We start from the raw sequence: 14,317 nt of genomic DNA, 5'->3' as shown, positions 1-14,317 counted from the left end.
CAAAATACCTGCGTTTGGCACCATAATTTTCCATGATGAGGCAATAAAAAGGTGTCATGAGGAAAACTGGACTTTTTAAATAGCATTTGTTGTCTAATAATATTTTCTAAAGAGAAATCTCTTTCTGAAACATAATGAAATTAGGTTTTGCACTTAGATGTTCATGAGTATACGTCAATTCTTTTATTCTCAATTTGAAGAACAAGGTTTTTACCTGTGCTGCATTTGCAGCAATAACGGCTGTTCCGTAAGCATGCTTGAGCTTGTTAGTGAATTTACAACAGTGTAGTCATGGCAGCAAGAAGCTTGGAACAGAACAAAACTTGGCCATGAACCTGACAGTTTTTAACCTCTGCTTCATGTCAGGCCTCAAAGGCTCTGAACAGTCAAAGTGGTGTATTGAGACACTGTCAGGCTCAGATGCTGTTCGGAACAAACATACTGCAAGGGATCAATGGTTTTTCTTACCTCCCACTCAGCTCATGCTGTAAGGGTGAGAATCTGGTGTAAATTCTAACTAAGACCATTTTTATTAAGATCCTTCTTCAGGAAAGAAAAAGAGTATTGGGGAAGGACTGGCCAGCAACAGTTCATAATGCTCTCACTTTATTATCAAGCAGAAACATCTGTCTCTGAAATATGGTAGTTTCCTAGCAGACTGCCAGACTCACTGTGTCCTTGGCCCTGGGCACTCAACAATCAAGAAGACAGAGTCTTGAGACCATCAGTAAGGACAGTTGTGCTAGTATGTTTTGTTCCTGTATGTTCTTTGCTTTATAATTCATCTCCTGTGAATCTGCAAAATGAGCATAAGCACAGTATCTTGATGCAATTAGCTCATTTGTTACACAGAGCATCTCAGATTATAGTATTTCAAGATCTGCCGAAAAGCCAGTTTTGTCCTTGATTTGATTGTGAAATGCCTTTTCTTTACAGGAACGCCAGGAATTCCAGGACCAAAAGGTATTGAGGGGCCACCAGGCAGTCCTGGCCTGCCTGGACCACCTGGGCCAGTAGGTAAGCATGATTTATAATATAATGAAAATTAATCTGTACGTATATGGATGCTCAAACACCATTGCATACACACAGTTCACTGAAATTAAACAGAAAAGAAAGACATTTTGACTTTCTCTTTATGACTTGTGTCTGCTGTCATAGTCATATCATTAGCTGTTGAATCAAGGAGTTAACTGTTTCAGTATTCACCAGCTTTATTTACGCCAAGTACTCCAGTGATCTAACCTGTCCTTATAGGAGCAAGATTCTAATTTATCCTAAAGGGAGGTATTGTATTATTTTTAGCTAACACTGTTTAAAAGGTCACAGGCCTAAAGGCCTTTTCTTAATTGTGAGAAGGAAGAGAAAGAAAGGTTTTAATTTTAAGATTACACCCTTGTGAGTTTTTTATTACATTATCACACATTCAGATGATGGAGTGGCAGGCAATGTTGCTTTTTTTTTATTGAAGATTAGGCATTACTGTGCTAATGTGTTCTATCCCCCTTTTAGGTGATATTGGTCGTCCTGGCCCTCCTGGTCCTTCAGGGGAGAAGGGACAGCCTGGTCGTGATGGTATCCCTGGACCAGCTGGTCAGAAGGGTGAACCAGGTTAGGTAACCTTCCTGTTTGCTATGTCCACTTCACTGTGCATTGTGATGTTCTGCTTCTTCTACTCTGTTTTTCTTATAACTGCCCAAACACCTTCAAAGCTGCTTCTGTGGTTCCCAGCTGCTGAATGTTCACAAAAGGTGTTGTCTAGTTGCCAGTGAAGCACAGGACAAGAATTCAGTCAACTCTTAGATTTTTATTACCTGATTTCAACACCACCCCCTGTTTCTGTATTTCACGGTAGCTGTATTGCTTCAACTTGGTTACAGAATGGATAAACAGTGTAATGTCTACCTTAAAGACAGAACCCCAACCAAAAATGCAACCATATTAACTCCCAAAATCTGAAAGAGCATCTTGTGAGTGGATGAGAATATTAAATGAAAGTTATGTATGCATTTTGTAGCAAAACCTTTAGCTTTGGTGCAGACTTGTGAGTGAACAGGAATCCTGGTAGTCTCAAGGAATCAGAGATTTAGACAAACTGCGCTTTCATCATTCTCAGCTTCATATTCCTGTTCCTAGAGACTTGAAAGCTAAGTGTTCATTCTTAACTGAATCTGTTTCTTTTCAGGTCTGCCAGGTTTTGGGCTCCCAGGACCTCCAGGACTCCCAGGACTGTCAGGTAGAGTTTCTCTGTTGTTCTTTGTTTAAAAGCTTGAATGTATATATGTATACATGAAAAATGAAGGGCGTGTTGTATGTTCTGCAATAAAAGAATGCCATAGCAACAACAAAATTAACGTACTTTTTTCTCAGCATGTGATTTTCAGTTAACCAAGGTAATAAAGACACTCATTACTGACTACTGAATTAGCACTTATGCAGACAGAATAAATTCACACAGGATAATAGTCTACTGCTTTGTGTGAAACTTTGCTGATTTGTCTCGGTAAATAAAGCATTCATACAGCAGATGATAAATGAAGCTGCTTTGAAAATATAGCTACTTGCTATATTTTTAAAAGCAACTTCACAACCTACGTTATATTACTTTCCAGCAGAATTAAAGCTCCTAAATTCTTCAAGCCTACTTGAAAATCTTGCAAGTATGTCTTAACTTTCAGCAGGGTCTCAAAAAAATGATGAAGTCTCAATATTGACAGATTTCTTCACAGTTATATTAAAGCACATGAAACATTGCTTGTAGGCTTACAAACTCAGAGAATGTTTATGGATTACAGCATCACTGAGTAGTAAAGTGAGACTTAGCAAGACTGTTTAACATATCAGAAGCTATGGTACGTTCTCCTGCAAGAATTATTAGCCCTAATTCTTTTCTGAATGTTAGAGCAATTTTGTACTGCCTCGCTGCGCAAATGAGGTTATAGTTGTGGCCAGATTTGCGCCTTCTGCAAGAGAGAGAAATGGCTCTGCAAGGTGACATTTGGACTTTTTTTCATATGAGTTTGTAACAATTTTCGTAAATGTGGCTGTTTGGTTTTACAGGGCAAAAAGGAGAACTGGGGTTACCTGGCCCACCGGGGGCCCCTGGACTTCCAGGTCTGAAGGGAGAACCAGGTTTCCAAGGATTCCCTGGTCTACAGGGTCCACCAGGTCCACCAGGACTACCAGGGCCACCTCTGGAAGGTCCTAAAGGTAGCCCTGGCCCGCCAGGTGTTCCAGGAAGGCCAGGTAAGGGCGTGATCCATACCTCTCAACATCTGCCAGTGCTTTGATATTTTGCTGGTAGGTTATCAGCCTTTAAACTTTCTCAATTTAATTGGATGGATAAGTTTAAGCCTCATGGCATGGGCCTTAATGCTTGTGGGCAACCAGAGGATTTTGTTGCCAAAAGTAACAATATCTGGAAATAAAACAACCTCAGTTTCTATTAATTTCTGATACCTGGCAGCAAAATCCAATGTGTTTAATAATTAAACAGGAGATTCTCCGCATGCTGTCACAGTAATCATCTAGTGAGCACGATACCGACTTTTGAACATCTGATACCTTTGCAGTATTATCACGTGATCAGCAAATGTCATCATGCACAAAAAACCAAAAGTAACAAATCCCATCATTTTAAGAGTCATGAAAATCAAAGTCACGCTAGCATCACAGCATGATCAAATTGGATAGCTGCCTCTTCATCTTTGTGTCATGTAACATAAATCATTGCTCCATTGTATCACGTGGCTCCGTGGACTCAGTGCACCATCATGCCGTGTTCCATCTTTCCATTCCATGTTTGCACTTTGTTCCTGGACCAACTAATTCTGGGAATGAAAAAACCACCTTACTGAGTTAACATTGCTGAGCGACTCCCTGGCGTGTATTAGAATTTGATTTATATTTTGTGTCATAGAATGTTTATTTGCATTTAGATACTGCTCTTGAAAAGCCGAACTTAATGAACCTGTCACAACTCTGGCTCAAGCTTATTGCTGTATCTTGAGTCCAGAAGTACTTTGCCACCAGTAAGATTCATCTCGCTTAACATGCTTGATATTCTTAAAGGAGACTCCTTTCAAACCAAGCTATTGGTTGATTACAGTTTTTTTCTTAGCATATCAATGGGAAAGTAATATTTTTATTTATTACCCTCAAACTCTGACCTCAGATTTTTCTGTTATTCAGAGATTTGCTTAGGGAAATTTATTTTTGAATTAGTACATTTGTAAAATAGCTGCTATCCATGTATTGTTCATTTTTGGGTAACAAGGGAGAGTTTAGTTTTGCAGTACACTCTTGGAAAGATTTTAAGATTCGCTTTTTTCCTCATGCTTGCTTCCGATGCAGGAGGAGGCAATCCCACTGAAAAATGTTTCTAGAGTGCAATTTTATCAAAATATTTTCACTAGAACTGGAATTGAGTAATTTAATTATTCTCAACAGCAGGATGAGCTTTTCTCTTGTGCAGAGTAGGCTGTGAACTTGTTATCTATCCTAACTCTGCATTTAAAACATGAGTCATTATAAACACCATTTTAGTTTAATTTATAACACCTTAAAACTGGGATGCTGTTTGCCAGTATACTGAGGATTTTCTTTTCGTCCTAGTAAAAACACTTTAATTGTGCTGTACCCTAAACCTGCTTTTTATGTGACTGTGGATTAATAATTCACAGCCAGTCACAGATTTCTTCCTTGTTTCCTATTTGGTTTCTGGAAGGAGAAGTGAGTCCTTCCTCCTTTCTCCTGGAGGAACTGAGTCCCTGCTGTGCCCCAGGGGCTCTAACCAGTCAGTGGAGCATCCCTGCAGCAAGTTGGTAGTCTGAATTTGCTTTCCACTTTCTGTGTGGCCATATCCTCTTCTGCCCAGTTACTCCCTGGCAGATAGGTGTACACGAGAAGTAATCCCTGCTCTGCTCACTGCGGTTAGCGTTGCAGCTGGGGCAAGTGGGAGGAGTGAAAGGATGGTGGGATGCTGGACTTGGGCTTTGTATTTTAAGTGTGCCCAAATAAAGGCACAAATAATGTCAAGATCTTCTGATTATAATGCTTCTCTATGTAGAGTGATACAGGAATTAAAATTTTGGCACAGGAAGCTGATTGGTCTGTAAGACTATAGGTTTTCATTTTTAAAAGGTTCTTACAACCTTTGTCTCCAAACTCAAAAAGAAAAAACAAACCAGTAAACCAGCTAAGCAGCTCCTGATGTACAGTAAAATTACTGACATGCTGTGTTTGCTGTAGCATGGGTGTTTTTTTGAAGCTTCTCATCCTGTTTACATTTCCCTGTACAAATCAGGTGCTTACTGACTCAGCAGCTGGGAAGGCAGAGGAATGGTGGGACTCATTTTGTGCAGATTTATGAGCATTGGCAGGGGACAACCAACCAGCGAGGTTCTGCTCAGCCATGTTCTCTCTATCTTTCTCTTTCTCTTTCCATTTTTGTTGCATGCTATGTATAAAGTGAAGCATTTGTTTTGCTCAGTTATGCGTAAACTAATGTGGATAAACCAAACTATTATTGCAGTTCTGGTACAATCAGCACTCCAGCCTTTTGTTTCAGGCGACAACACAGCCTATTGTTGGAATGCTGATCTCGTAACATTTCAACATAAGGCACTTAGTCATAAAAGCAGCTGTGTGGCTGTCAAATTACCCCCTTTCTAGGGACTTAAATAAAACCAGAAGCAGTATATATATATATATATATATACACACACACATATATATATACTGTTTGTTGTTGACTTCTGGGTATATTCTAAGATTAGTAAAAGTGATGAAGTCAAACGTGGTGTAGCTCTCTGACTTCAGATGAGTTGCCCCTAAAACAAACGTTGACAGATGGTGTTGGGACAGATTTATTCATCGATTATAAAATTAAGCCGATTTCCAGGGCAACACGACACTGCTGTTACTCCACGTGTCTGTTGTCATTACTGTGTGAATAATAATAGTTTGGTGTTTTGCATACTGTATGTAAAGGAATATTGAGCTAAATCTAAAAAGAAAGGTTTAGTTGAATATGTTAGCTCATTGATATTTCTAACAATTTTGATGTTTTTCCCCTTGTTCTAATGATGACCTTGGTGAACTCTGACCCCCTACTCCCAGGTCCCTCAGGTTAGCCCCTTAACTCCAAAATAATAACTTTGCATGAAAATGAAAGTATATACTTTTGTAGTGTCTAAATGTAGATATGCCGAGTCATTTTTCAGACATACCTTTTAATTTGTGGTAGAAAAGAAACGCTCAGAGCTGGCTTTCAGACTCTTCCTCCCTGTTGTTGTAGAGCCACCATTGGAAGGACATGGTGTTGCTCTCCCCATGGTGGAAGATCATGTGGGTCCAGATTTGCAAGGCCTTTATAGTGACCCCGAATGTGAAACTTGTTTTAGCATATTTATTCTCAGTGCAGTTGAAAAAAATAGATATTGTTTTTCATCTTTTTTTACAAAAGCATATTGCACTGTCCTCCCATGTCTTTGCTGTATAATTGTGTTTTGCAGCTTGGGCAAATGACAGGGTTCATTTTTGTAACACCTGGTGGTGTTGATTTTTGGATACTCTCAAGTAACTTAAATAAATTAGATACTGCTTTTATACCAACAGTGTCCGTAGGAAAACTTATACAGAGTAATAGTGATTCTTTACATTCACAACTCAGAGCATTGCAACTTTGCAGTGCAGAGAAATCTTTATTTCCATTGTTTTGCTTCACCAGCACGTTTAGAGGAAATGAAGAAAGCTCTTCCTTTAATGTGCATTTAATGAAAATGAAGCATACGGCCTCCCCTCCTTAACACTAGGGCATTAGGGCAGGATTGGTAAGAACATGATCATTTCCACAAGCTTATCATAATTTTAGCGTATCAGCATGTAGTACAAGCCAGTTCTTGGGAAGATTGTTGAGATCTATCTAGATTGAAAATGACTTTGTATATCTATTTAATAATGATGATGTCTGTAGGTTTTGCTATGATGACTGTCAGGAAGCAAAGAATTGCCGTCAAAATTCAGTAAAGAAATACATTTTGGTGTGCTGTCCTAAGCACTGTGAGGTACCAAATGTGGTAGACCCTGATGTTTGAATTCTAGCTTTATGCAGTCATGTAAGAAAAGGAACATGTCTTTACCTTTTTGATTAAACTGTGGTCACACTGTCAAAGAGGGCTACCATCATGGCTGTGCTAAGAGGAACTTAGTGATTGCTTCATGTCTTTTTCCACCCTGTAACTGTGTCCAGTCAAAATTCCATGATCGGCAAGTATAGGATAGATTTATAAATCATAGCAAAACTTACCTAACAGTGAAATATAGCTTATAAGTACTCAACAGTAACAATGAAATGTCCATGTCATACTTTTAACTGTATTACAATTAGTATTTAAAATTATTTATGAAATATGTAAGAAATAGTGCGTTGAGGCAAACCTGACGTATTTCTTGTAGTTTTTAGCTGTTAATTGCATGATGATATGTTGATATATCTAAATCATTTCACTTACATGAAAGATACAAGTGGCACAGGAGCTAAAATACCTATTATTTTAATTCAAGAACATGGTAGGGACAACAAGAGGACATTTAAATTATTTTTCTAAGGATGTTATCACATGTCACTCTTTGTTAATAACCTTAAACAGGTTAATCAGCATACTGAGGTATTTTTATCAAGAAAAAATAATGCCAGTGGTAAAGACAAGAAATTCTAAATTTGTAACATCTGCTGTATTTTTGCTTGTAGCATTTGCAGCCCTTTTGATCTATGTCAGTCCTGCTTACTGTTTTGAAGAAGGCCTAAGCCTGCATTTCAGTTCTAGGATTGTATTCACAGATAGTTGAGGCTTACAGCTGATCAGTGGTGTTAAGTCCTTCTCTTAATCACACTTCCTCCCCTGCCCAAAGCAGAATTTTGCTCGAGTAAGTTGTCATTCACAATTTGCCTGCATATTTGCCAAGCTTCTGGCCCTGTGGTGTTGAATATTGTCAGTGAAATGGTTACATAGTCCAAACCCCATTGTGAGTAGGACTAACCAGTCACAGGCCTCAGCTGTAGTGTTAAAGCAATAACACATTCTTTAGTAAAGCTTTAAGTTTGTTGTTAAATGAAGTGTCAAATTAGCCTTAGTAGAGCCTAGTCACCAGAATAACTTGTATCTGAAAATACATATCGTTGTGTATTCATGTGTGGTTTTATGCATGCATGTGGATTGTACTGTAAATACAAAATATGCTGGTGAAGTGGGTTGTTGTGTAGTGTATATGCTGTCATCTGTACTATTTCTAACTAGTAATCTTGTTTTGTACTGTGTGATGTCTGACCCTTCTAACATCGATCATTGGGCTTTGGTGAACTCTGATCCTTCCAGGTCCTCCAGGTTAGATTCTTAACTCGGTCAATTTATTTTACTGCATTGCACTTGATGTAAGAAAAATGGATGTTTGCCTGTAATTCTGTGATTACCTTTTAAGGACTATGGTTACCCTGCAGATCATATCTCTTTGATTAGCATGCTTCAGATGGTAACCTATTATTATTTTGCATGTGTACAGTACTAGACCGGTATAAAAGACCAAAATGACCACAAAAAATCCTTGCATGATGGGATGTTTTCTGTAACTGAAACTGCTACGGGATATGCGTGAATATATGGTACAAAACTGCTGTTGATTTATAAAGGAAAATCTTAGAAGGAATTCTGTACTCAGATTTGCATGCAGAAATACAGCTCGTCAAATTTATCCACTGAATGTAGACTATGAAGATGTCAATGGATCTGTTAAATTATTCGAGGTGGCAGAAGCATTGAAAATCCAGCACACCGATAAATGTCATTACATTTGTTGTACTACAGAGGAGAATGTCATAGCGCTGTCCTGCAGAGAGATCCTTTTGTTAAGCCGATTATGAGATCTAACTTGTAAAATGTTATTAGCTGTTGCTGCACCTGCTCACAGTTTGTTTTGCCACAAATTAATATTGGATACCTTCTATTTAGATGGTGTTGTAAAGGTGAGGGTCTCATCTTTCAGTTCTCCAAACATTGCTTTGCTTTGGATTAATGTGACTATAGCAAAAGGAAAATATTTAAAGACCAGCCCAGTTCCTCTATTGGATTTACACAATATAATTCTACTAAAGATAGATACATCAGTTGGAGGGAGAGTCATTCAATGTAAGGAAGTTTCTGCAACTCAGATTAGTATTTAGGCAAGGGATGACGATGTGCCTCCTGCTGCCCAGCAGTCAGCAGGCAATATATACTGGGCCTCTCAACAGACATGTCAAATTCTAACAGCAAAAAAGCAGCAATATTTTACACTGTTGAGACTGGCTTTCAAAAGGAATTCAGTCTGTTAAGATAGCACTTAAGAGATGTTGAAGGTAATGCAGCTCAGCAGAGGGGATATTTGTACCATCTAATTTTGGGTTTCTTGGCTCCTGCTAAAGGCACTGGTCTGGTCACTGGTAGGCTTCTAATGCAGGTGAGTTGCACTGCCTTCTGGAAAGACCTGCTTTTCTTCACCAGCTAGATAAGGAGCCTTGGTTCCTGATTTGGGTAGTGCAAATAATCCCTCTATTTGTTTTCCTTTTAGTTTATCCTGAATTCAGCATTGAAATAGAGCTGGGAAGTCAAGCTAAAGTATCTTGTTTTGGTTTTTTTTTTCATGCTGAAGGCACAAACTTGGGGAGAATGGTTGATACGTACTGATACGTGCATATTTGTTCTTTAATGTTAAGGTCCACCAGGCCCAGAAGGTCCACGAGGGCCACCAGGCAGTGGAGGACTTAAAGGGGAAAAAGGGAACCCAGGTCAACCTGGCCCACCTGGCCTGACTGGTCAAAAGGGAGATCAAGGACCACCTGGACGCCAGGTAGGACAAGAAATAGTTTTCCCCCAGTTTATTTTTAATAATAATGGACTAAAAATGGAATATACTTGGGTGTATTATGCAGTTTATCATAGTAAAAATAAAAGCCAAAATGTGGTAGATAAATCCTCTCATGTAGCAAGGGGGTCTTTTCCTTCATTATCCCTCAGTGTCTGGTCAGGATGTCCCCATTACATTCCAACGGGAGCTGGAGCTGTCAACTCACACCTCATGTTACAGCGTTCTCTGACAGCACCCAGTGCAGTGAGCAGAATGCATGCCCTCAGCCCTTCAGAGCACTAGATCACAGACCCAAGTGTGCTTATTTGCCCCCAGCCACCTTTTCTCTCTTTTTCTGAAACTGCTGAGGGAGATGAGTGAATAACATGAAGCTGTTCTGTTCAGGGGGATCCTGGCCGTCCAGGTCTGAATGGAATGAAGGGCGACCCAGGGGTTCCAGGCGTTCCAGGATTCCCAGGTATTTAAGTAGCATTTCAAGGAAAACCTCCAGACACAATAACAGCCCTTCAGGGAGAAAAGAGGCCTGATTTTGGCCATTCCTGCAGCAGATTTTGTAAGACAGCATGTGCTTTCACTGTGTAACTGTGTGAATTTGATGTTTCAGGTATGAAGGGTCCCACTGGACCTGCAGGACCCGCTGGTCTCACAGGCAGCCAAGGACTGCCAGGACCACCAGGTAGGAGTCCTGGGTAGTGTTATTGTCACTTTGCTCCTGGCCAGTAGAATGTTTTACATATATGTAGGACTGGGTTTGGTCTCAGCCAGCAATGAAAGTAGTTAGGTGAGCAACTGCTTAAGCGCAATTCCAGGCTATAATTTTTAGTCCTACAGGTAATCCTACCATATTTTATACTCTGTATCCAGTCTACCTGGATTAACTGCTTTAAGAGCCATCCTTTGGAGGTGGGCGAGAGGGTGTCACCAAAAGCACATTCTTGCCTTATATATGTACTTATTCTTTGCATTGACAGAGCTCTTTGCTTCTGACTTCACAAGAATAACAGAAGCTGTTTCTAATGCTCTCTTCTACCTTGCTTTATCTAATACTAGGCTGTTTTCTTTCAGGTCCACCAGGTTTACCAGGTACCATTGGACGAAGCATTGTTGTCAAAGGTGATCCTGGTCCCCCAGGTCTTCCAGGGCAGCCTGGGTCGAAAGGGCCACCTGGACTGCCAGGGCCACAGGGATTGCCAGGTATGATCCTAGGTGGCTGCAGAGAAAATAACTAAGTATAGCTGAGTGCAGGCTGCAATGCAAGTCACTTGGCATAGGCTGCAGAGACAAGTTACTGAATTCAGCAAGAGGTAATACATCAATGTAGGGGTCTACCATATAAAACTGGTGTGATGGTCTGTTCTTGTCTGTTGTATCGTGAAGAATAATAGATGAGTCCCAGACAATTTAAAGACTTCTGTAGTGAGATTTTAAGAGCTCTTATTTCACTTAGGCATTTGTCTGTTCCAGGTCCAATTGGTCTTCCTGGTGACCCAGGTCGAGATGGACTACCTGGTTTTGATGGCCCAGCAGGACGTAAAGGAGAGAGAGGTCTTCCAGGCCAACCAGGTATGGTGTTTTAAACTGTGAGGACCCAGTGGAAAAAGAGATGCTCTCTTCTGTGAGTACAGCTAATATTGGGAAGTGTCTCATGGGAATGATAAAAAAATAATAATTTTAGGATTTTTTTAAATGAAAAATATTACAAGCAGCTAGCAGCTGAACATACTTTGGTTTGGGATATTCTTGGAACCAACACATTGCCAGTCATTGCTGAATAATATTGTGGAGTGCTTTATCTCAAGCTTAATGGCATCCTCTTTGCAGCACAGGTGATGCACAGGAGGTAATGACAATAGTAAGAAACAGAGGAGAGATTCGTAAAGTAATTTTAATTTTGCATGGAAATCATGAATGAGGAAAACGGACTTAATAAAGGAGAGAATTTCACCAAAGGCAGAGATCAGGCTACCGTGCAGCTATTGCTTAGAATGACAGAATTATGTTTTAAGAAATCAGACTAGGCACTGGGACCATTTTTTAAAGAAGGTGATACATATTAAGTAGCTACGTAGCGCAACTTGTGAGTAAAAATATTAGAATTTAAACAGTTAAAACAATACAAAAAACCATAATGCCTTTTTTCCTTTTTCTCTGAAAAGCTCTGTGCCCTATGAAATCTGTTAGCATTATTTTAGTGAAAAAATGTAAATAATAATGACCGTGGAATGACATAGTCTAAATATTTGTACTTCTATTTCCTGATATTTTTGCTGTTCAAGAACAAATGCCTTTTCTGATACTTTTCTCAGTCATATGATTCATTCTTGCTCTCATTCAAGGCCATTCTAGCTAATTCCACTTTTTGTAACCTACTTCAAAACTGACTGCAGCTTCTCTATTCACGTGGGTGGGCTTTGGCTCAGGTGTAATCATAGCGTGCCCTAGAGTAAGACTTGCTTCTGTTTCTGGCTCTGCCATTTATTTTGTAATCTTGAGCAAGATGTTTTAACATTATCTTACTAAGCTGCATAGACAGATCAGTATGTTTTAGAATTGGGAAGCTGATTTAGACTCATTTCAGTGGCTGTCACGTCCACTGCAGTTGTTATCTTGGCGCCTCACAGCACTGATCATATTTAACTTCACAATACCTGTACAACCCAAGGAAGTTGCACTGTTACCTCATAACCAGCTATGACAATCTCGATTTAAACAAGCTTATATGAAAAAGTAATCTGAAGAAGATAGTGTTAGCAAATACAAGGTCCCCCAACTCACAAGCATCTTAATAGCAAGACCGTGCTACCTTTCAGAGCTACGTTAGTCCTAAAGGATCAAGAAATGGTGTTAATAAATACTGTGTGTTGTGTTTCTTTCATGTGAACAGGTTCACGAGGAATACAGGGACCTCCTGGTCCCGATGGCTTACAAGGCCCACCCGGTCCTCCTGGAACAGCTTCTGTTGCTCACGGATTCCTTATAACTCGGCACAGCCAGACCAGGGATACACCATTATGTCCACAAGGAACATCAAGAATATATGATGGATTCTCTCTTCTATATGTGCAAGGAAATGAGAGGGCACATGGCCAGGATCTGGGTGAGATATTTTGTATGTTCCATCTTTAAGGGGAAAGAGGTTGTAGCTGCTTTTTTCAAATGCTCTAGTTCTCTGAAGATATGACAGAGATTTCTTAGATGAGGATGGGGATTGCATACTAAGATCTACTACCTCCAGAGGTTGCACATTTTAACTCAGGATGAAAGAACACAAACTAAAACTGAGAATTTAAGTTTTTCCCACAGTGACAATTTGATAGCACACGCTGTGCATTCACAGGTGGAGAGGTAGCATACACAGTTACTGTTCTCAGAGAATTGCTATAAAAAGCAATGAAGTGAAAACTTTGCTGTCACATTTTATGTATCTTACTCTGTAGGTACTGCTGGGAGCTGTCTTAGACGTTTCAGCACCATGCCCTTCATGTTCTGCAACATCAACAATGTTTGTAATTTTGCATCAAGGAATGACTACTCCTACTGGCTATCAACTCCAGAGCCAATGCCAATGAGCATGGAGCCACTGACTGGGCAAAGCATCCAGCCATTCATTAGCCGGTGAGACAAAGCAGATCTCTTTTTTAATATCTGGATAAATAGCACAACTTATCCAGGTATTCCCACTGTGCAGGTGGGATATTAAGACATGAATCTGTCGTGTTTTGCTCTGGAAAATAGCTTGTTTTAAAGTATTCATGGTCTTTAACGGTCTGCATGCAACAGTGATAATTAGAGGCTGAAAAGGCTTCAAGAACTCTCCTCGACTGAGGAAGCTATGTAGTCAGCAGTGCAAGATCACCAGGGACGGGAAAAAGAATGTGAGAGCCATTAGCTCTAAGATTAAAGCATTCACTTGGGGACATTAAGCTTCCAGTTTTTGCTTCAGGAACTGCTTCAGTACTTTACCCAATGGGTATTACTGGAAATACAGGCAGACTTTGCACTCCAAAATGCTGTCTTATTGCAGTTACAAAATACATGAGAAATAGAAGTCCAGATTAATAGCCTATCACAGGCTAGTTTTCCTCCCTTTCTTTGTGCAGGAATTCTTAATAAAACATACTCCTATTATATTGTAATATCACGTGTTTCTCTGATACTTTCCCGATGTCCAGATGTGTTGTGTGTGAAGCTCCTGCTATGGTGATAGCTGTACACAGTCAGACCATTCAGATTCCTTCGTGTCCTCAAGGCTGGGACTCCCTTTGGATTGGTTACTCTTTCATGATGGTAAGAACTGCCCCCTACTGTGGAAGGGGCTAGTACCCTCTTATGTCCTCAACTAGCTGCCACGGGACTTTGTTAGATACTGTAATCACACAGAATCACACACAGACTCGCTCGGTTGGAAAAGCCC

General features: G+C 39.9%; 1 protein-coding gene across 1 annotated transcript in view; it reads left to right on the top strand.

The window, feature by feature from the left end:
- Positions 1–14,190, top strand: part of COL4A5 (collagen, type IV, alpha 5) — a gene marked incomplete at both ends in the record, with an annotated part of 56,274 nt that extends 42,084 nt beyond the window's left edge. The window contains 14 exons of the mRNA XM_010183541.1: positions 937–1,017; positions 1,513–1,611; positions 2,186–2,236; positions 3,061–3,246; positions 6,121–6,129; positions 8,379–8,387; positions 9,752–9,885; positions 10,288–10,360; positions 10,508–10,579; positions 10,969–11,097; positions 11,368–11,466; positions 12,788–13,000; positions 13,341–13,518; positions 14,076–14,190. Coding sequence (XP_010181843.1) covers positions 937–1,017; positions 1,513–1,611; positions 2,186–2,236; positions 3,061–3,246; positions 6,121–6,129; positions 8,379–8,387; positions 9,752–9,885; positions 10,288–10,360; positions 10,508–10,579; positions 10,969–11,097; positions 11,368–11,466; positions 12,788–13,000; positions 13,341–13,518; positions 14,076–14,190 — 1,448 coding nt within the window. The remainder of the gene's footprint in view (positions 1–936; positions 1,018–1,512; positions 1,612–2,185; positions 2,237–3,060; positions 3,247–6,120; positions 6,130–8,378; positions 8,388–9,751; positions 9,886–10,287; positions 10,361–10,507; positions 10,580–10,968; positions 11,098–11,367; positions 11,467–12,787; positions 13,001–13,340; positions 13,519–14,075) is intronic.
- Positions 14,191–14,317: the final 127 nt, after the last annotated feature.

This window comes from Mesitornis unicolor, unplaced genomic scaffold (genome assembly GCF_000695765.1).
Source record: "Mesitornis unicolor isolate BGI_N332 unplaced genomic scaffold, ASM69576v1 scaffold674, whole genome shotgun sequence".
Classification (NCBI taxonomy): Eukaryota; Metazoa; Chordata; class Aves; order Mesitornithiformes; family Mesitornithidae; genus Mesitornis; species Mesitornis unicolor.
The sequence above is the reverse complement of the archived record's forward strand: the minus strand, read 5'-3'. Positions and strand labels throughout refer to the sequence as shown.